A 21,586-nucleotide genomic window follows, 5' to 3' on the forward strand; every position below is an offset into this window, starting at 1 on the left:
GAAGGGCAGCGCAACCTTATCGGGATTGATGTGCTCGATGAGGCGCTCCAGGGCTGGCATCCAGCTCGGTGCCAGGTGGCAGTTCTGGAAGAAGACCCACTTGCCCCTCTCTATGGAACTGTGCATCATGGCCTCTGCGCGAGGGCCCTGTTGGGATGGGAGTGCTGAGCGGGGAGGGGCCAGCCAGCCCGGCCTCTAGGCCCCCACCCCTGCCCACACCGTCTTTACCTGGCCCTGGCCCAGGGAGATGGCAGAGAGCTTCTTGGAGAATTTCATCTCTTCAGCAAACTTGTAGAGGTCGGCAGCGGGGTCAGTGCCAGGTGATAGCACAAAGATGAGGGGCGTGGTAGAGCTGGAGTCTTTGAACACCACTGACAGGTTGGCTGCCTATGGGTCAGGGAGAGATGCTGGGTCCCTGGGGCTGAGGCAGGGCAGGACCAGGGCAAGGCAGAAGGTCCTGGAGCTTCTAGAGAGCTCTCAGAGAGGCTTCCTGGTGAGGCCTGCAAACTCCCAGAGCCTTTGGAGGGTATGACTAGGAGCTCCAGCCTGACCAAGGTTGTAAAATGGTCTGTCCAGGTGCAGCCAGGCCCCTGGGACCCATAGGTGGGGATTAGTCTGGGCACTGGCTGAATGGCACTTGCCTGGGGCTCAATGAAGCGTGGCTCCAGATTGGTGGCCACAAAATCTTGCATGGCATTGGTAACCTTGTCTCCACGCAGGCAGCGGAGAACCAGCAGCTTCTGGAACTGGTCCAGGTACTCATTCCAGATGCCAGGCAAGGGTTCCCTGCAACAGGCCCATGTGTCCCTGAGAGCTGACCTGTGGGAAGGCACTGGGCCCAGGGACTCTGCTGGCTGGATGACCGGGGAGAGTAGAGTGCCTAGAGGGTACACAGCCGGGGCACAGAACAGATGTGGCCACAGCTGCAGGACAACCCTGGGTGGCTCCTCAGACAAACCTCCTGTGCAGGCCTGTTCCTGGGGTCTTACCTCTCCACATGACCACCCTTGCTATGCCCTGGGGTGCAGCTCACCGGTGGGGTTCAAGGCTGTCAAAGATGGATTGGAATTCTGAGAGGTGCTTTGTGAAGTCTTGGGCGAAGGAGGAGAAGGCTGGGAGGTTTGAGAGTGCGAGGATGTCTCTCCAGGCCCGGTCTGACAGCCAGTCGGGCGCTGGGTTCTCAGTCATGAGCTGGATGGAACCTCCGGACAGGAGGTAGCGCCACTCACCCTGGCAGGGGACAGGGGGAGGCTAGTGCCCACCCAGCAATGCCTCCCCTACCACCCTCAGCCAGAGAAATGGGGTCCTCCCTGGGGGTGGCAGTCAGACAGATAAGTCTGGGTTAGTGTCCCCGCTCCACATTTTCCTGGCTGTGTGTCTTAGGCAAAGGATGTGACCTCTCTGAGCCTCAGTCTCTTCATTTTGTAAAGTAGGAAGAGTGGGAATTTAAGTTGCTTCCCAAGGGTTTTGTTAGCCTGGCACCTAGACACGGCGAAGGCTTGGGCTGTTAATGCTCACTGTCTCGGCAGTGATTTCCAACACACAGCAAAACACCGGGGCTCATGAGAGCCTGAGCTAGGGGGTTCAGGACTGTATCTGCTCACCAGCACACTTGGCTCTGAGAAGGCTGTGCTCACAGGACAGCTTGGGCCACAATGAACCCTGGGTATCCAGACTGTTTTAAGCAAGGAACTGTTTCCTAGAGCCTCTGTCCCTTTACTCTTGCTGTACCCTCCTGCCTGGCCTTCTCTTTCCTTCCCAGGCCTGGCAACAGGGCACTTCCTCAGGCCATCTGTCCTGGGTCACCGGCCCAGCTGGCTGCCCCTTTGCTCATGCACCTGGTCGATCTTGTCCTCATTCATCATGATACGGACACACAGCAGGAAGGCAAACATCAGCTTGTGCTTCTCAAAGAGGCTGCGGCACACGTTGCTATAGAGGTTGTAGGTCAGGTAGTGGTTGATGTTGGCGATGCGCTTCTTCAGGTTGTCTGTGGGGCAGGGAGGTGATGGCAGTGCGTGAGGAGAGGTGAGGGATAGCAAGAGCCCCTGGGTTCAGTCCAGCCCAGTGGGTCGGCCCCACAGCCATGAGGGCAGTCTGGGCATCCCCTGGGGGCCTGTGAAATTCCCAGCAAAGGGGCTCTAAGGCGGTTGGGAGGGGCGTGTGTGCTGTTATGTCTAATATGAGAGTATGTGCAAGTGAACACAGGTAAGAGTTTACACATACGTGTCTGTTGTGGAGATGTGTCCAACTGTGTCACATCTGTGCCAGAGTGGGAGCCCATGCGTCAATGAGTACATGCATGCCAGGCCTACCTGCCCTCTCCGAGTTGGCGATGCCTGAGCGGAAGATGTTGAGAAACCACTCCAGGGAGTACTGGTACATGGGGTCCACGTTGGCCAGGTCAGATACACAGAAAAAAAGGATTTGGGTGCGGACAGCCACAGGGATGTACTCCATGCGCGTGAGGTCAATGTCCCTCTCCGTCTGCTCTGCGATCCTGACTTTGGCCTGGAGGGGCAGCAGGGTAGTGGTGGTCAGGCGCAGGCCAGCTGGCAAAGAGCAGGAGGCAGACATAGGCGGGGACAGGGGTCAGGCCTGGGGTAGGTGGGGAGAGGCAGGAGTTGCAGGCAGGGACAGGCAGTTGCTGACCTGGATCTCGGCAGCCTTCATCTTGGAAGCCTCCAGCACCTTGATGAGCTCCATGTCATCCACGGGGTTGCCTTCGGAGGAACTGAGCCTGTACAGGATCTGGTCTTCGATGTCCTTCAGCTCCTGGCGCATCTTGGCATTACAAACAATCAGCTGATTCTTAGCTTCCTCCAGGTCTGGCCGCTCCTCAGCCACTACCTGGCCCAGTAACTGGTCCTCTAGGCCACTGCCAGGGGAAGGGGACACCATGTCTGTAACACTGGGAGGCTCCAGAGGGCCAGTCTTGAGCCTGCTCATCTATCTACCTGTGCCTCCAGGCTCCAAGAACCCAGCATCCCTGCCAGTATCATCCGGGGAGGCCTAGCCTCTTTCTTGGCTGCAGGGCTAATGCAGAGCCTGCCTGCAAAGTGACCAGTTCTCAGTGAGATGCCAGGTGGCAACCTGGAATCCCAGGATGGGTCAGGTGGTTGGATACATGAGTTGCTGGGATCGTTGAAAAACATCCTCTTGGCAAGAGGGGGCTAGGTGACTGGTAGGGACAGGCCTTTCACCACCTCATCCATACGAGGTTAATAGTGGCCACTAACATAGAGGCCAGAGCATGGAGCAGGTTTGTGGGCTCTGTGCAGGTGACCAGCAAAAGCCATAGTGCCTGGGCTCATGGCAGCAAGGCAGGAAATGGGGTTTGGGTACAGGGAGCCAGAGTGTGCCGGACTCAGGCTCCAGGGCAGCTCTGGGGGCAAGTGCACAAGGGGCTGGCAAGGGCTGAGCTGTGGGGAAGGGTACTTGGACAAGATGGGGCTAGCGCTGACCAGGGAGGCTGAGGGGCCCTGCCCAGTGATCAAGCGCTCTTGATCTTCGGGGTGGGGGTTCTTATTTGGAAATGGTGGCAAGTAAGGGGAGCTGGAGGAGGTGCTAGAAAGGCCTGGAGGGCCAGATTGCCTTGGAAGAAGCTGCTGGAGCCTCTGGGAAAGCCAGGGAGTCTTGGCCCAGGGGTGGGAGAGGGGAAGCCAGGAAGAGCTCACGCTCTGGGTCTGGGGCCTGGAGGCTTACCTGGGTGACAGGGTGAAGTTGATGAGGGTGAGTTTAGTGGAGATCTCAGGTGTGTAGTGTGGGTTGGGCAGCTTAGTGGTGATATACATCCTGAAGTCCTCGTGGTAGGGGATCACCGTGTCCCCCAGCTTCAGCACTGTGTTCCCCTGCTGTTTGTATGTCTACGGTAGGAGGGATGGGCAAGCACTGTGGCCTGGGCTTCGCCAGTGAGGCAGTGAGTGGGGCTGCCCTTTCCCCCTGGTGCTGCAGGCCTACCTGCTTGAGCAGCACGGGCTCCAGGGCCGGGTCCAGCTCCTCGCCCACATTCTCCAGAAGGCAGGGCTTGCCAAAGCGGATAGCATTCTCCATGCTACGCAGGAAGTCCCGGTCACTCAGCTTGAACACATCCAGCCCATTATCCTTCTCCTGTGGGCATAGGGGCAAGTGGGGTCTGTGAGAGCTGATGGCCAGCTCAAGGCTCAGCTACTGCCCCTGTACCTGCTAAGCCCAGCTGCGTGGGGGTGGCAGCACCAGGCAGATGGGCTCACCATGTTCTTGATCCATTTGTTGGCCTGGCCCTGAGGGTCAATGAAGTGGGTCCAGCGCTGGGAGAACTGGTTGATGACCCCGTTCTCCACTGACAGTGTGTCATTGGGGAGGCCAGCAATCTGTGGGGGCATCAGGTGCCAGACCAGGTCAGGGCTGTCCCACAAGCGGGGTCAGCTGGGGTGACAGCTACTCCAGCTTCATGCTCCGCTATCTCTTCCCTCTCCTAATTGTGTGCCTTTGGAGGGAGGGGCAGACGGCAGTGTGCACAGGTGTCAGCCCACAGGACCCCCTACTCTCTCCTGCTCCCAGGCTGGATCCCAACACCCTCCTTCTCTGGGCCTGTCTGCCATTTTGCCTACTGAGTCCTCACTCACTCAGACCGTCTCCCAGAACCCACAGGCCACCTATACCCTGGCCTATACTCTCCCTTGGCCTCTGCCAACAGCCTCTTGGTTTTCTCCCTGGGCCAACTTTATCTATCCTTCAGCGTCTAGCTCAGATCTGACTTCCTAACCTCACCATGGATGCAGCTATCCTACCCCGACCCACTCTGGCAAGCCCCCCTTGAATTCTCTGCCCACAGTTAGCTAGATCCGTGTCACACTGTGTTCAGCTTTCTCCTCTCCCACCCACAGCTTCTTGTTGGGCCCAGGCAGGTTCAGGGAAGGCATCTCTGAGCAGGCTGAGGACTGAGGAAAGAGGGTGGGAGGGAAGCAGGGGGCTCCTGGCTTAGCCTAGTCACTCCAGCACCCCCCAGACAGGCACCTGCCATGAGCGGATATTCACAGGGTTCCCGAGTGTCCCGATGAGCGTGGGCTCAGAAGTGTGTGGGACCTTGTGTCTCTTGAGCTGCTTGACCCACTGGTTGTAGAGCACCGTGCGGTACTGGCCCTGGGGAGATGCCAGGCTCAGGGCCGCCCACCACGACATGTGTGATGCCCTCCTACCTCGCCTGCCCCCCAGCACCCAGGAGTTGTACACAGAGGTGGAGTTCAGCAGTGGAGGAAGACGTTTGCACTCAGGCCCCACTTTGGGTGACCCCTTTGGCCTCTGTAAACCTCAGCCCCTCATCTCTAAAACAGGGCTAATGACAACAAGGCCCACCTGTCAGGGAGGCTGTGAGGACTGAATGAGAGGTACCCAGCAAGCATAGAAGTGCGAGCTCAGGTTCCTACTAGAAAGCCGGCCCTGCCAGCTTTCCTGCACTGCCTTATCCCCCATGCCTGGAACAGCACAGGGTTCAGATAGGGCACCTGAGAAGCACTTGCCGAATGAGTGAGCGAGGGGAGAGCCACCCTGTAGGGGGCCCCTCATGGCCGTGAGAGTGTCCCAGGGAGGGCTGAAAGGCTCCTTACTGTGAAAGGGCCCAGGTAGGCCACGAAGCCAGCAGCCACCAGCACGTCACCAGAGATGTTACCAAGCATATGTTCCAGGTTCTCCACCGTCTCCTGCCAGCGCACCTTCTCATCCGACAGCCCGTTGATGAGCTGCAGAGGTATCCCCGTGGGATGGGCTGTGCTTGGCCAGGCCAGGGGATGGAGAAGGGGTGCAGGACCTGCCCGCCACCCCCACCTCCCAACCTGCCAGACCCTCCCAGCCCATAGGCCCTCCGTGCAGGGATGTGTGGACCTTGTCTGCCCGGCCCAGCCGCTGCTCGCACTGCTCGCACTTCAGCTCCAGCTCCTCTTTCTTGGTGATGCATTCCCGGTACTTGGTCTGCATCGTGGTGATGCCATCCTCCACCTCACGCAGGCGCTGCTTGGCCTCCTCCAGGATCCTCTGGGTCACCTCCAGGTCATCCTGGGCTTCCCGCAGGGCTTGCTGCAGGCAGAGGGCTCAGGGCTAGCTTTCCAAGGGGCCCTGGGACAGCCCTCAGCTTCCTCCCTCCTCTCCCCCAGTGGTACCCAGTACTCACCCGCTTGGGCTCCACCGCCTTGGCCACAAAGTGGTACTTGTGCATGGCACGCACCCACTGGCAGATGGAGGTGCAGGCCTTGGACACCTTGGCGATTGCAGCTGGCTGGAACTCCTCATTGTCAATGTATGGCTGGATGGCTTTGATCACTGCCTCCCCAATGTTGTCCTGGGGAGGGGAGGCATGGGCACTGGGGGTGGGGGCTGCTTCCCGGGGAGGAAGGGGTGGTGGGGTTTGCTAAGGAACACTGATGCCCTGTGTAGGCTTCAGCACAGGTATCTTCCTTAGGGAATAAACAGTCCAGAGGGGCTTGCTGGAAGAGGAACTTCTGTGTCCCAGATTTCAGATAATACTATCAGAGACTTCAGCCACAAGAAACCATGTAGTCTCAAGGTCTGGTAATATGCAGGCCCCATGTAAAATTTGTTTAGCGACAAGGGCTGTTCGTAGCAGGTGTGGAGAACAGCAAGTGACTCTGATGCCCAACCAGGCTCATGTTCAAGAGTATTAATCCTCACCCCGAGAGCTCATCACACTCCCAGGGTTCCTGTCCCACCCTGTGAGAGTCCAACACTATAGTTCAGAATGAGCCCAGGAATCCGTATTGTTCATGAACTCCCAGAGTTTAGAGCCTGGGAACAGGGAGCCTGAGCACTGGCCATGAGCACTCCTGATTCGGGCTGAATTAGGCTTGTGCGGCTTCTGGTTTCTAGACTGATGGAAGTGGAGGAGGAAGAATGGGGAAGTCTCTAGGGGTCCAGCTGCCTATGGGCCATTATCTCCACCCCCTCAGTGCAGCCTGGGGTACTTGGGGCCTGATACTGACTCATGGTGATGGTGGGGGCCAGGTGCACAGGCAACTATCCCCTACCCACTTTCTGGGCTGAAGAAGGTCCCCTAAGAGGAGGGTGGGATCCAGGCTGACCTAAGCATGAAGCAGCCCCTGGGGGAGGACATGGCCATGGATACTGAGAGCCCCAGATAGACAGCAGACAGAGAAACCCAGGGACAGATGGGAGAAGCTGAACCTCAGCTGAGGCCAAGGGAAAGGCGATGGTTACACAGACAGTGAAAGTCTAGGCCAAGGCCATGGCAGTTTTCAGGGAGGAAAGGGCATGAGAGGGGTTCTTTAGGCTGCAGAGCTTTGGAGTGACAGTCACTCCATCAGCCAGAGAGCTCCTGGGGGGCCAGGATATGGTCCCAGTCAGCTCTGTGGCCACAGGGCTGCCCATGGTCAGGCAAAGGGAGACTGAACAAAGAGCCCTGCACTGGGGGGTGGGGGAGGCAGGCTCCTTTGCTCACTTCCTGGGCTTACTCACGGGCCTGCCCGCTCTGTGCCTGGCACGCTCACCTTGTCAAACTTGAAGAGGCTGTCAAGGAAGCGGCCAGGGTCCTGCAGCAGCCCCTTGCCGGGCTCCCAGTAGTCATCCACTTTGGAGCCGGGCTTCTCTCCGGGCACCTTCTTGGGCTTGATGCCCTTCATGATGCACACAGCCTCTATGACCAACTTCACGCCTGGGGGTGGCCGCTGCATGGCCCGGACCTGTGGGTCAGGCCAGGGGAGATTCATCATTGCCTGGGTACCCCTGGCGGGGACAGCCATCAGATGGGTAGATCCCACAGACCCAGTTCCTACTACCACAGACAAAGGGCATGCCTGGGTATCCCCCCACGTCTGCCCCGACCTGTGGTTCCTTCTGCTCCACCATACACCCAGGCCTGACCACAAGGTCCTAGATGCTCAGACCCCAAGCCCTCTTCATGTGCCTGCCTGGGTCCTGAGGGCAGGTTCAAGGAGGTGAGGACAGGCAGCTGGGTTTGAGGCCTGGTTCTATCCATACCTCTCAGCACATGACCCTTAAGGCATGTGGAGTCAGGGGGTCTGGGGTCCCCAGACACTGGGACAGATGCCAGGGGAGCTTTGGGAGCCGCCTGGCCACTCACCTCGGTCACATCATTCTTGTTGAGGTTGCGCAGGCTGGCCAGGGCTGCATCCAGGGCAGGCAGTGCCTCATCAAGATCCTTCTGGGCATCGTCAGCAATAGCTTGTGCCTTCCTGGCCTTCTCATTGGCCTTGATCTCCTCTGCTTGCACTGAATTCCGGGTCTCCTGGGCAATGGTTGTGTCCACCTGGGGACCAAAGGCAGGGAGGGCGCAGCTGGTGGCATGTCAGGGACAGATGTTCCCCCTCCCTTTTCTCCCCTCTTACCTTTCAGTCTCCCCAGGCAAAGAGAAATGAGGGCAGGGATGTCCCCATCCTCCAAGAGCCATCTCGGAGCTCTGGGAATGTGAGAAGCCTGTTCCAAGTGCTTCTGGTGGGCCTGGCATGGGGCTCAGGGCTTTGCGTGCTTGAGCACAACTGCCCTCCAGGAAAGGACCCCCTAAGCCCTCAGGGCATCACCATGCAAGACAGAGAAAGGCAGTCCCCCACATCATGTTCTTTCTATCTGCTGGAAACATTTTTAATACACTGACTTTGCAGAGCAGGTGTGACTGCTTCTACCAGAAAGCTGTCATAATGAACTTGCGAATCTGAGATGTCAGCTATGAAGGACCTGGCCCTAGAATTTGAGGATCTCGTGAAGACTCAGGAGACTTGGGCTGCACAGCTGCCAGAAGTGACCTGCCACTCAGTCCATGTTGTGATGATCAGGGTTTGGATTGCCTGTCTTGCTCTTCACTGCATCCCCTGCCCAGGGCAGGGCGTGGTAGAGAATAGGTTCCAAGCAAACACTTGTTGAATGAACAAATGACTACTGACTGAAGAAAACAGGAACCGAGGGGCTAAGCAACCTGCAGAAGTCAGGCATCCAGCCATCTCGTGGTTGCATGGGGACACCGAGCATCCTCAGACATGGTCAGACATCAGGGATGAGGGCCCGGGAGCATAGCTGACCTTGATCTGCTCCATGGTGAGCACGGTGTCCTTGGCAGCCTCTTCCAGCAGGGGTCGCATCATCTCCAGCTCCTCCTGCATCTTGGCCACGTCCTCGGAAGTACGCAGCAGCTGGTGGATGGGGGACACAGAGAGGAAATCTGGTGTGACAGGGTACCAGAAAGAGAGCTGGGCCTGGAGGGGGCTGGGGAGAGTGTCCTGCATGCAGGGTCACCCGCCCTAATTTATAAGTGACAGGTTATGGCTGGTTGCCCAGTGAGCCCTAGAGGAAAGGAGCAGTCCTCTGAGAATCTGTGGGGTTGACCTGCTTTGGCCTTGACCTTGTTCAGCTGGTAAGGGAGGAAGCTACCCATTTAAACACTGCAGGCTGCTGACTGAGAGGGTGGGCTGGGCCTCCCTGGGGCAGGTCTAAGCCACAGCAAGCAGTACCATGGGCGGCTAGCCATTATTCACAAAGTCCCACCCTGGCCCACCTTGTCAAGGCCACTCTTCATGCGATTCTTGGCAGTTTTCAGCTCCTGTTTCTTCTGCCCAGTTAGGATGGAGAATATATTAAGCAGTTCCAGGTAGCTCTTGGGGGTCACGTAGTTGTGGCGGGCCAGCTCGGCCAGGTACTCCACACATTTCCTGGCCACCGACTGGTGGATATACACGCAAACTTGAATCTGTGGATAGGAGACCACTGATGCCAGCCTTGTAGAGCCTCCAACAAAGACAGGGCACCAGGGTACCCTTGAAGCCACTGCAGTTGGATCCCAAGGAGGGGGCCACATGTAGGAAGCTCAGTGCCTCTCACACTCACTGTCTCCCATGATCCTTATAACCTCTAGATCAAGGTCATTCATTCTGCAGAAGAAAAACCCATGACCCAGAGAAGTCAAGGGGCTCGTTTTGGTTCACACAATTGTCAAAGGCAGAGCTGCCTTTGAACACGGACCCAGGTGTCTCCCAGATCTTGGCCCAGTGCCCTTGTCACAGCTCCCAAGACCTGCCTCGGAGAGTCCTAAGGTGGGACACCCCGCCTCCCTAACCACCCCATGGAGGCTAGATCTGTGATAACAGAGGATCCAAGGACCTCAGCATAGCTGGAGAGGGAAACAGTCTCACTATAGTTCTTGGCCCTGAGGTGACCATCACTCTCTTGGGTTGGACCAGACAAATCTAGCCCCCTATCTGTGGTCTTCAGTTGTTATTAGGAGGCTCTTTGAAGAAAACTGCCACAAAGCCCTCAGGGAATGAAAGAAATAGTGACTGTGTAACATGTGTCCAACCTTCTATATCCCTGTGACAAACTTGTGGCAGTCTCATGATACACATGAGGGAACAGGCTTAGAATGGATAAAGCTGTCTGCCCCAATGCCCCTCAGTATTGGGCCTGGGACTCTCAGCTGGGCCGCAGTGACCCTAAGCCCAAACCTAAACGCTGACAGCTTGCTCCTCACCAAAACACCTACCAGTCCTTTAATTACTTCAGAGGTGGCTTCCAGTTCTGGGATCTCATTCAGGAACATGGTGGCCACAGACTCCAGGGCCTCTGCTGGCCACTCGTTAAACCAGTCAATGGTACAGCAGTTGACAAGGGAGGGGAACTGCCTCAAGCGGGCTCGGAATACCTCTCCAATGGGGCTAGGGGACCAAGAGTCCAAATGAGACACTGACTCACGCCCCTAGGAGCCCAAGACCCTCCTCATGGCAGGCCCAGGTGCATCCCTGCCCAGCCCCGCAGTCCCTGCATGGCCACAATGGCTGCCCATACCTCATACACAGCACCATGTGGATATGGCTGCGCACACGCCCAGTGTAGGCAGCCATGAGGTTGGCCTTGGTGGGCTGCAGGCCTTGCTCCTGGATATAGGGCCGCATGGTATTGACAATCTGGTCCTGCTCATCTGAGGTATAGAGGTTGGGAATATCACCTGAGTTCAGAACATTGTTGATGTCCTCCAGGAAAGACTCATTCTTGATCTGGAGAGAGATGAGAGTACAAAAGCTAAGACTTGATAATGGCCCCTGGGTGCAGGTCTCCCTGGACCTTCACAGCAGACCATGCCACTGAGGCTCAGAGAAGCTCAGGGTCATACAAGTGACCTGGTAAGTCATGGTGTAGGACTCATACCCAGGCCTGCCCTACAGCAGAGACTCTGAACATCACCACTGAGCTGTGGAAGGGTCCCAGGCCCTGGGTGAGAGATATGGTACCTTACTCTCACTTTCCAGCCCTCTCTATGCCTCAGCTTCCTCATAGAAGGAAAGCAGGCCATAGGCAGAAAGAAGTCATTGCTAGGAGGTAGGGGCAGGGCTAGGAACGGGGGGGACCCTACACAGAGTGGAAAGCATGCCAGGGCTCCTGTCTCGGCCCAATTCCGCCTACCAACCAGGTTTAAGTGCTACTCTGTTTGTTCTGAGACCCCGGAGCTACAACCTCACTTCCTCTTAGAGACCTAGGGACAGGCCTCATGTCTGGGGAGCCCTAGAGGCAGCAGCCCCCAAGAGGGCCACCAGGGGCACAGTGCTTCAGGCATAAGTCCTGCAGTCTTTGAGGTGGGAAGCCTTTGGCCAGTGAAGGTGGTGTCACCTGTGGTCAGCCATGGTGCCAGGGACCTTCTTTACTTTTGGGGTATAGTAGTGATCTAGGTCTCCCTAACTCTGACAGGCTAGGTTTGGCCCCCCACCCCGCATCCCAGCCATCCTTCTAAACGTCCACCCCACCAGACAGGGACCTGGGCAAGAAGGACTGACCACTTTCCAGGATGCCACACCAGGACGGGGTTGTATCCAGCCCACCCTGGACCCTGCCCACTGTCCGTGGCAGCGGCACCTGAGTGTCGGAGAACAGGAAGGTGATGGGCAGGCTGTGCAGGCCAGCCTTGAGCAAGACCTTCTTGACATCTTCACGCCACTCGGTCATGCCGTAGTTCTTGGATAGCTCAATCTGGAAGCACTCGTACTCGGCCCTGGAGACATACCAGAGCTCGAGGCCAAGTGCTGAGTGGGGGATAGCCAGACCCCACCCCCAGCCATCTGGAGTCTGGCTCCCAGCCTGGGCAGATCTGCACACTCTCCAGGCCCTGAACCTTCTCTCTTTCCTCCAGACCTTTGCTTAAGCTATTCCCATAGCCTGGAATGTACTTCTCCATCCTCCCAGCTCTGATCCTGAGGGGAGGCCTGTGGCCACCTGACCTAGGAATTCCTCCTGGATGTCTGCAGCCATGCCTCCCACCCTAGAGCACCACGGGGCACTGTTATTGCCTCTCCTTGGAGCCCAGCTCCCCTTTCCAGGGCATTCAGTAGCGTGTGGCTGGATGACCTGGCCCAGCATGGTCCCAACTCCACCAGAAGAACGGAAATGGAAGCAACAGCCTGCCACCGGCCACCGGCCGCCCGCTACCCAGCATGCCCAGGGGTCCTCACATGTGCGAGGCCAGCCGTGTGAGGGAGCTGCGGCCGCTGCCACCCACGCCCAGCAGGAGCGCGTTGCCCAGTGCCTGGCGCAGGGTACGGCTGATGCGGCAGATGTGGCTCATGGCATCCATGAATAGGACCAGCTTCAGCTTGGCTGTGTTGATCTGGTTGTAGTCCTCCATGTACTCCTCAATCACCTGCATCATCTGGGGCCAGGGAGGATGGGGAAATCTGGGCCCTCTCTCCATCCCCCATGCACTAGGGGATGCCCCCCTCCCATGGTCAGCCCCGCTCCTCTGTGCATGGAGGGGCATTGAGCCTTCAATGTAGGATACACACAGGGGCCTGAGGGGCGGGCTTGGAGCCCTGCCTGTTTCCTCCAGGTCTCACCTGGTGTACTGACCTGGGGCCCTCATGGGAGCTCCTGGGAACTAGGAGGGGATGTGTGTGGAGGGAAACCACTGGGGGGGCCACTGCAGCCACACAGCTCCGAGGCCTCTGACGAGGTCTCTTCCGTGCCTCCCTGAGGTCCTGACTCAGGGGTCCTCCCCTCCATGGGCAGCATGAGAGCCCCTCCAACAGGCCAGCATGTCCATGTTTACAGAGCCTGTCTTAGGTGAACTACAGGCTTGTCATCAGAGGTGGGCCAAGCAGGGCCCGTTGTGCCCTTTTGCAAAGTGAGGCAATGGGACCTAGAGTGGCAAGGGCTGGCCCTTATAGTCCTGACCCTCTAGTCATAGTGTGGTGGTCTGTTCGTAGTGCTGTGGAGGGCCCAGGGCACAGGGGGCAGAGCGAAGGGGCCCCTTACCTTCTTCTCACTGGTGATGAGCTCATAGGACTTGACGTCAGAGCCTGGAGACATGAAGTCCCCATAGAGGATGGGCTGGAAGGGACAGATGTCGGCAAAGGCCACCTCCCAGCGCTCCATGTGGCTCTCCAGTAGTTTGTCAAACCAGCCTCGGTCCTCCTCACTCACCAGGCGGTCTCGGAACACGCGGCAACTCTCGTGGTACCACAGACGCAGCAGCTGGACCTTGTCCTGCAGCCACCCCACGTTAGTGCTGGCCCCTGCCCTCGAGACCTGGCTGGGGCAGTGTGCAGGGGCAGCAGCCAACCGAGCACCCCACCTTGTGCCGTGCTGTCCCCTCCCTCAGCTCCAGGCCCAGGTGAGATCCAGCTGCATTAGCTGCTCATCAGCTTCTCCACTCTCAGGGCCCCCATGGCTCCTCAAACCCCAAACCCAGGAGGGATGACTGTTCTCCTTACACCTTCCCAACGCCCCACATCCAGCCACTTGGTGAGCTCCTCTGACTCTGCTCCCATCTCCAAGTCTGCTGCCACCTCCATCCCAGCTCTCCACCTCCCCCTGGGTGAATGGATGGCCCTCCAGAAGCCCCCAGGCCCTTATCTCTACTTATTTGACCCTAGCTTGGCAAGGTCAGGGCTGGCATCCGTCCTGTTCACCAAGTCTCCCTGGTCCCAGGCTCTGTACACACTGACCCATCCACCCCCACTGCAAGTGCAAATCTGCCCCCCTTCACCCCATGGTTCCCATCGCCTTCAGGCCCTATGGCCCCCACAGCTGACAGTCTGCTCCAGCCCACCCGGCACACTGACAGCCTACTCCCTGCTGCAGTTCTGTGCCTTCCACCTGGGCATCTCTGGTTCCTGGGATGCATCCTACTCATACTTCCTTCCAGAGCTTCTGCACAGGGCCTCCATTAGGAACCCTCGCTCTCCCTTGCCTTGCCCTGGGTCCTTTTGTGTGATCCCCATGACCACTGCCATTCTAGGCATGGATTTGACATGCAAGACATGGCTCAGCTGTAGGAAAGGGGGCCTGGAGCCCAGCGTACCCCCAGCCCTGCTCAAGGCCTGGCCAGGTGAAGGCTGGGCAGAGTTTGAGCAGTTAGGCCAAAATCAAGGGGCTGGAGAGGACTATGAGGGCACTGTGTGCTCTCCTCCACTGAACACTGGAAGGAACCCTGCTAGATAGATCCTTACCTCAACCTTCGCCGGGTCGGCCATGAGCATGCCCTGGAAGACCTTGGAGAGGTCCCTCAGGTTAAAGGTGTAGTGGGACTTGGCTGGAGTGGGCAGCAGCTGGGAGGTGATAGTGGAGTACACCATGATAGTGGCTTCCACGAGGGGATCCGTGAAGTGGGCGATGGTGGGGGCCCCAGCTGTGGGAACAGGAAGGTGGGCCTGGATCACACAGGCAGGGGATCCCTGTGGATCCTAATCTCCTGCCTTTGCCAGTGCTGTGTTCTCTCCCAGATGCCCTTTCCCCAGCCTGGGGGCCTGGGTTCTGCGCATCCTTCAGCCCCTCTTGGATGCCATCTTCCCCACAAGCTCTTCCTGGTACCCCCCAGCTTGGGGTGAGGAATCTCCTGCTCTGAGCTCTGCCCTCCTTTACAGCCTCATTACCAACACAGTCTGTTGCCCACTGGGGCACTGGGACACATCCACAGAACTGGGGGTACGAATGGGGTCAGTGCTGGGCAGGGACCCTACTGTCTTGCCCTGTGGGGCTCTGAGCCCAGCAGGGGAGGGTCACATGGCCAACAGTGGCTTCAGGAGTGCAAATGGTGGATGTGAGGGGCCTGGAGCTCAGCCATGACCTGCGGGGCTTACCAGCCCCCCGGAGCTGCTGCAACCACCAGCCTGCATTTTCCTTACTAATGTAACTGAGGTTCTTGGTTCTTTAAAAACTATTCAATTCTTTGCTGGGAACCAAAATTCTGTCAGTGGGAACCTGGGGCAGAGGGAATCCCCTGAAGTGGAAAACAAGAAGGGGCAAGAGGGCTCATGAGCCCCAAAGACGGGTTCCTCCGTTTGTTATCACAGGCACTGTCCTCAGTCCTGGGCACAGAGGGTGGTCCCAGCCGACACACTCCTCACCCTTCAGCTGCTGCCTGCAGGGAGCCAGGCAGCCAATGGATCTGCAGCAGAGCCAACAGTAAAGGGCTACAGAGAGGCCAGCCGCAGCAGAGTATCAGGGGGGCCAGGGTTGGAGGCATTTGATGTAATCTTGGTCAGGGGCGGGAGGGCTCAGGAGGAGGGGCACTAGAGCGGAGAGCTGGACAGCGGACATGTGAGTGGACCCAGGACCAGAGCAAGTGTTCCGAGGACTGCAGTGTTAAGAACCGATTGGGGGGTGGGGCGGTGAGAGCAGCGAGGGGACAAGGGGCTGGGGTAGCCCTGCCTACCACTGTTGGGACTTGGGCTCTTGCCTGTAGTTGAGCAGAGGAAGAATGTGACCCAAATGAACATGGAAATGGGTCCCTTGGCTACAGGTGGAGATGGATAGACGGCTGGATGGGAGGTTGGGATGAGGAATGGGGGTGACCTGACCTGAGAGGAAGGGCTACCCTCCAGCAACAGTAAGAGCCCAGGAACATTAGGACTGAGAGCTGACCTTTGATCTGGCCACACAAAGCCACCATGACAAGGGCACTCTCCAGGGAGTGAGACACAGGGGAAAGTGGGAAGGGTGGCTGGTGCCAGCATGAAGGGACAATGCTCTGGAGCTGTGCTGTCAACATGAGTGGAGAAACGGAAAGATGGCCAGGGTGAACGGGAAGGGGCCCAGAGTGGCTGTGTTAGTTTTGTTGTTAAGACGGGAAATCAGGACATGTTTGCCTGCTGGCAAGAATGGCCCCAGAGAGATGGGCCACACACATCCAGTGTCTTGGGACGTGGAGCCACATCCTCCAGCAGACACTCTGCGGTGGGATTCAGGCTTCAGAGAAGGGCTCTTTGGCTATACCCAGGAGAAAGCTAGTCCTTTCCAAGCAACAGGAGAGAAGACAGGGCTGAGGGAGGCCCGGGTACAGGTGAGTGGTAGACCTGGAAGTCTAAGGAGGGCGCTGTCTTCTGATGGCCTCCTTCAGCTGAGGTGGGACTTGAGCCAGGGCTGGAGGTCTGAAGGGGTTGGTTATTCTGCTGCAATGACCACCAGATCTGCCCTGTGTGAGGCTGCTATAGCAGAGATGCCCACTCACAGCAGAGATGCCCACCCTTTGAATAGGGCCAGCCTCTTTGGAGCCTCTGCTTCTCTACACAGGGTAAGAATTTGTTGGGTTTCTTTATTAATCCATTTAACTCACATTGACTTTGCTTTTACTATGGGTTGAACACCACCCAGGCACTGAAGGATGACTGCTATAGGAATGGTCGAGTGAGCCTCTGAAAGTGTTTGCTGTGGCAGTAGCTCAGCGTCCCGATATGAGCCTGAGGATGGTTCTCTGTGGCCACTGGGACTCAGCCTAGGCCACACCCAACTGGAACCCAGGGCTCACCCTGGAACCAGTGTCCTACCCCATACAGGCCCTGTCCAGGCCTGTACTTACGCACAGGCTCCCGGTAACTTCTCTCCCCGAGGAGTCCATCTAGAGAGTTGAGGGAAAGACATGGGGCTCAGAGTTAGGTAGGTCCCTCGCTGCCCACCTTGGCCAGCCTCCAGAGCAGCCACCTACCAGCCACCCTCCTCAGCAATGTGGTCCCCACCCCTAGCCCAGCCTGTAGGCAGGTTCTGGCCTATCACCACTGGGGCAGGGCAGGCCAGGCCAGAGGAGGGAAGGCTGACGCCCATCACCCACCACCTGGGACAGTGCCAAGGGGAGTTCAAAGGTCAGAGTGTATGTTAGACAGGAGGTGGGCTGGTGGGGAAAACCTCATCTTGATGTAGACTTTTCCCCAAACCCCATGGAAGGTGAGGGCCTCTTTGTCTATTCTATATTGGTTCCTTTCCCTGAATTATAAAAGTAACATCCTTCCACCGGCTTTTCTGAGCAAGTACTAACATAAGTGTGGACTTATGCAGGTGAATACACAAGTGTGCGTGTGTATAAATCATATATTCAGCAATCACCATGCACCAGGCTTCATGCTAGATGCTACATGCAATGTCTATTTAACCTTCTTGACTTGGGATGGTGGACACTAGTATCATCACCCATCATACAGATGGAGAAACTGAGGCTCAGAGAGGTTCATGAATTGGTAACATAGCTGAGTAAAGGGTGAAGCCAGGGCTGAGGTCGCTGCCTCCACCGTTCCACCCTTTCCAGCCGTCCTAGGAGTAGCTTACCTGGCCTGGGCTTCTGCCTTTGCCCAGGGCCTCCCCAACTTCCACCCAGTGCTCACCCATCCAACTGCCCAGGATGGTGGAGAAGATGTGCTTCTTGCTGACCTCGTCCATCTCAGCAAAGGACAGGTAGTTGAAGTGGCGTGTCAGCCGTGGGGTGATGGCATTCCTGCCTCCGCCAGGGGGGCCCATGGCACAGATAAAGTTGATGTCCACCAGGTTCTTGAAGGATCCTGGAGTGGAGGCAGGAGGTCAGGAGGGAGCCCTACCTGGGGCTGAATTATGACTTTTGTGGGCCCTAAGCACTTGGCCTTCAAGGGCCTCCTCCTCTATAAAGACATTAAAAATTATAATTTATAACAGTATTGGACTAAAGATAAATATATTAGTAGAATACATTAAACATTAAAAACATTCTTTGACCTAGAACTTCATTTTCCTGGTGATTTTAAAAGAAATCAGAACATTTCTGTGGACCCTCTAAAAGTACTGTGGGCACTAGGCCCTCTGCCTACCCTGCCTAACAGGAGAGGCCCCCAGCCCTGCCCAGCACACCCAGCCTGCACCCCGCTGGGCCAGCCAGCACGCACCAATGACCTTGCGGTCATACCAGCCGCCATGGTCCATCCACTGGCGCAACAGTTCGATAGGTGGTTGGGCGCCATATGTCTCCAAGGCCGGCATATTCAGGTCATCGATGAAGAAAATGAAGTTGCGTCCCAGGGGCGGCCCAAACACACCCTTTCGCCTGTGGGGAGGGGCTGTGTGAGCCCAGTACCCACTGGTACCAGGTCCTCTGGGAATCAAGGGGTGGCAGGATAGCAACTGCTTTCAGCCTCCTCTGAATTGTTAGACTTCTTGAACAGCCTCTTGTTCCCCTCTGAACATCCTGGGACATCACACTTGGCCGCCTTGAGTCTGGGCTCCCTTCAGGCTGAGTCCCGCCTTGCAGGCAGGCCCATATCAAGCCCCACTCGAGTACGCAACCCAGGGTGGGCACCCATGGCTTGGGATTTCTGATGGATGATGGCTCCAGAGCAGTCTGCAAGACAGCCCAGGGCCCTCCAGGAAGTTTTTGGCAAACCCGAGAGCATAATTCGGTAAGGAGCTGAGAGAGTGGCTGGTTGAGCCAGGCTTGGAAGGACACTAGGTGTAGAAAGGAACAGAGTGCATGCCTCTTGTCCAGCTTGCTGTCAATGAGGTCCTGGGTCTGGTTGGCCGAAGTCCGGGCTGAGAAGGTGAGGAAGTGGCTGATGTACTCTAGCGGCAGGTTCTTGAGGAGCTTGTCAGAGATGGTGAGGGTCTTCCCCGTGCCTGTTGGCCCAATGCATAGCACCTAGGAGAACCAGGGTCATGTGTTTAAAACTCTTACAAGGTCTGGCACACAGTAGGAGCTGTCCACCCTGTCAATATGGGTGCCATCCCCCTTTGCCCCCACTGCCTTTTGGGCCTTGGTGTGGGTGAGGCAGGGCATGGCAGGGGCACTCACAGGCTTATGGTTGATGAGTAGCATGTCCAGCAGGTAGGACATCTGCACCGTGTCCATAGTAGGCACAATGATGTTACAGTAGTTGGTATCTGGCATCATAGTGAATGGAGTGGAGGAGTCCATCCACTTCACCCAGGCAATCTGGAACCATAGGTAGCTTAGGGCTGAGCCTGGAACTCCACCCCACCATGCTCTGGCCAAGTGCACCAGGAGGGTCAAGGAACTGCACTGCCAGACCCTGGCAGGAGAACCTAGGAGAGGGGCTGCTTCTGACTGAAATAGAGAGCCCCATGTCTGAATCTCTGCACAGAGTGGGAAATCCCAGGATGAACCCCTGGGAGTGGGGGACTCTCTGCACAAGCTGCCCAGGTTGAGGGCTTCCTAGGGACTGCCAGACCCTGAATCTCTGCATCAGGGAGATGTTCTGGAAACTGGATGGCCCAGAAGCCAAAGGCTTTTGCTGTTTCATCTCAGGCTACCCGAGGGTATGGAGCCAAAACCAGAGGAGTTGGCATCACTGGGACAATGAGAGATCCCCTGCCTGGTCTCCCCCAACCACCCCTACCTGCATGAATTCCTTCACCCACAGCCTCCACCCAGCTGGCCAACTTCCCCTGATGAGGGTGTTCATTATGGTCAAACCACAGGTCACACTGGGGACAGTTCTGACTGTAGACTCAAATGTGCCCTGTGAGATCCCTAGCAGGAGCGTGCAGTGGCCATCTCTACAGACGCTCTCTGCCCCCTCCTCCTCCTGGGCTGGGTCCTGATCCTGGAAGCACAGTAGGCTCTCGGAGCCATCACTGGCTGATAGGAAGGATAGGACACCAAGGCAAGCCAGGAGGGCTTGCTGCCCAGCCCCAAGGACATCCAGTTCCTAGGAAAATGGGACTTTTAGATAGAATTAAGCAACCATCCCTGGGAGCAGCATCAACATTGAGGAGGCAATGCATATGGTTGGGAAAGGAGGAATGCTAACATTTCCTGGTCCCAGGAAAAGTCTAGTTCTGACGCCCACTGGCTGGGTATGACTGTCCTGAGCCTCAATTTATTTGTCTGGAAAGTGGATACAATAAGAACTACACTGTGTATCTGTGAGGATCCATGACATAATGCAAATAACCCCCACCTGAGACCTGTGGCCATCAGCATGGTCTCCTCCCTGTAATCATTTTTCATTGAGGAGGACAGCCACCATCCAGTGGGGCCCTTCCTGTCCTGCCCCCTAGGCACAAGCCTGTGTTCACCTGCTTGCCCTCCTCATCTTCATCCTCATCGTCATTGGTGTTGCTGATGCCTGCGTCCTCCAGCCTGTAATCGAACACCAGCCCCTCCTCTGGGAAGTGCATGGTCAGCTGCCAGGGGACGGAGGAAAACCAGGCTGTGAGGCCCAGGAGTTTGTGTGTCTGCTTGTCCCTGGGGGCCGGGCCCCAAGGATGGCCCTGGGACACCCAGCCTTGGGAGCCCAGCCCGGAGTCTGCCGCCGCTCACGTTTTCTATCTTCATCTTGATCCTGAGCCAGTGGCTGAAGCTGAGGCGGCTGGCGCTGTCCCCCGTGGCGCCCACACTCCAGATCAAGGAGAAGATGAACCAGGGCTCGATCAGCTCTGGGATGCGGCTCAGCTTTTCAGGGGGTATTTTCTTGAGGCCCTGGGGACAGTGGGGACAACATCAGGCCCAGGCAAGAACAGTGCTGAGTAGCCTGAGGAAGCAGGGCTTCGGGGGCCACCTGGGGCCTCCACTGCATGGTCTGGCATCTCCACAGCAGACCGGAATGGGTAACCCATGACCCAATCTGAATCTCCCTTCCGGGATGCTGGGTGTGGGGCTCAGGGCCCTCGGGTGCCCAGGCATAGGGAGCAGGGGCAGGAAGAGCAGGCACCCAGCCCCATTGCTCGGAGCTGTACCTCTTTAGGCAGAAATGGCTTGAAGAAGCAATCTAGCAGCTTGAGGAGGCTCATGGTCAGATTGCTGTTGGTTGAGGCGATCACCTCCTTTACCGAGTGCCGGACGAAAGTGATAGATCCCTACAGCAGATGAGCACCCAGCTCCTGTGGCTGGTGGCCATAGCTCCCTGCTACCCCACCTGGGCTGGGCACACTGTGGCTTCGCTTACCTCCAGGAAGCCGACAAACAGGGCCTTGAACTTCTCCTCATGGGGCTTGAATAAGGCAGGGAGCCTCCTCAGCCAGCACTCGACAAAAGGCATGAGCCCCAGGATGCTGGGCTCCAGGTACACCATGCCACAGCGGGACACGGTGGCCGGGGAGGCCACTGCCAGGTCCTGAACCTCAAACATCATGGTCATCGCCTGGCACCAAGGTGAACTGTGTGAGTGAGTGGTCACCAGTTCCAAGGGCCGGGGAAAGGGCTGCACAACCACGGGGAGGGGCTGCCCATCCTGCAGCTGTGGGAGGCCATGGGGCAGGCTGTGGACCAGGAGCAGTGTTGGGGTAGAGGAACCCCTTGGTCCTCAGCTGCTAACAGAGCTCTCCCTGGAGTCTCGAGGAGAACCACAGTTAGGAGATTCCTGATTGCTCTCTGGGCAGCCTAGGACCAGGG

The 21,586-nt window shown here is 57.3% G+C and overlaps 1 protein-coding gene across 1 annotated transcript in view; it reads right to left on the minus strand.

Moving 5' to 3' along the window:
- DNAH1 (dynein axonemal heavy chain 1) overlaps positions 1 to 21,586 on the minus strand; it is an 84,893-nt gene that overhangs the window by 7,379 nt on the left and 55,928 nt on the right. The window contains exons 38-70 of the mRNA XM_072788101.1: positions 21,141 to 21,335; positions 20,932 to 21,051; positions 20,516 to 20,674; positions 20,272 to 20,379; positions 19,025 to 19,165; positions 18,711 to 18,871; positions 18,126 to 18,283; positions 17,595 to 17,768; positions 16,799 to 16,837; positions 14,451 to 14,629; positions 13,255 to 13,485; positions 12,456 to 12,652; positions 11,863 to 11,998; positions 10,801 to 11,009; positions 10,499 to 10,670; positions 9,518 to 9,709; positions 9,045 to 9,155; positions 8,093 to 8,278; positions 7,500 to 7,691; positions 6,149 to 6,316; positions 5,863 to 6,054; positions 5,589 to 5,720; positions 4,999 to 5,124; positions 4,233 to 4,352; positions 3,961 to 4,110; positions 3,706 to 3,866; positions 2,653 to 2,878; positions 2,316 to 2,511; positions 1,839 to 1,990; positions 1,034 to 1,230; positions 638 to 786; positions 229 to 383; positions 16 to 147 (exon numbers count right to left, since the gene is read on the minus strand). Coding sequence (XP_072644202.1) covers positions 16 to 147; positions 229 to 383; positions 638 to 786; positions 1,034 to 1,230; positions 1,839 to 1,990; positions 2,316 to 2,511; positions 2,653 to 2,878; positions 3,706 to 3,866; positions 3,961 to 4,110; positions 4,233 to 4,352; positions 4,999 to 5,124; positions 5,589 to 5,720; positions 5,863 to 6,054; positions 6,149 to 6,316; positions 7,500 to 7,691; positions 8,093 to 8,278; positions 9,045 to 9,155; positions 9,518 to 9,709; positions 10,499 to 10,670; positions 10,801 to 11,009; positions 11,863 to 11,998; positions 12,456 to 12,652; positions 13,255 to 13,485; positions 14,451 to 14,629; positions 16,799 to 16,837; positions 17,595 to 17,768; positions 18,126 to 18,283; positions 18,711 to 18,871; positions 19,025 to 19,165; positions 20,272 to 20,379; positions 20,516 to 20,674; positions 20,932 to 21,051; positions 21,141 to 21,335 — 5,316 coding nt within the window. The remainder of the gene's footprint in view (positions 1 to 15; positions 148 to 228; positions 384 to 637; positions 787 to 1,033; positions 1,231 to 1,838; positions 1,991 to 2,315; positions 2,512 to 2,652; positions 2,879 to 3,705; positions 3,867 to 3,960; positions 4,111 to 4,232; positions 4,353 to 4,998; positions 5,125 to 5,588; positions 5,721 to 5,862; positions 6,055 to 6,148; positions 6,317 to 7,499; positions 7,692 to 8,092; positions 8,279 to 9,044; positions 9,156 to 9,517; positions 9,710 to 10,498; positions 10,671 to 10,800; positions 11,010 to 11,862; positions 11,999 to 12,455; positions 12,653 to 13,254; positions 13,486 to 14,450; positions 14,630 to 16,798; positions 16,838 to 17,594; positions 17,769 to 18,125; positions 18,284 to 18,710; positions 18,872 to 19,024; positions 19,166 to 20,271; positions 20,380 to 20,515; positions 20,675 to 20,931; positions 21,052 to 21,140; positions 21,336 to 21,586) is intronic.

This window comes from Canis lupus, chromosome 19, assembly GCF_048164855.1.
Source record: "Canis lupus baileyi chromosome 19, mCanLup2.hap1, whole genome shotgun sequence".
Taxonomy (NCBI): domain Eukaryota; kingdom Metazoa; phylum Chordata; class Mammalia; order Carnivora; family Canidae; genus Canis; species Canis lupus.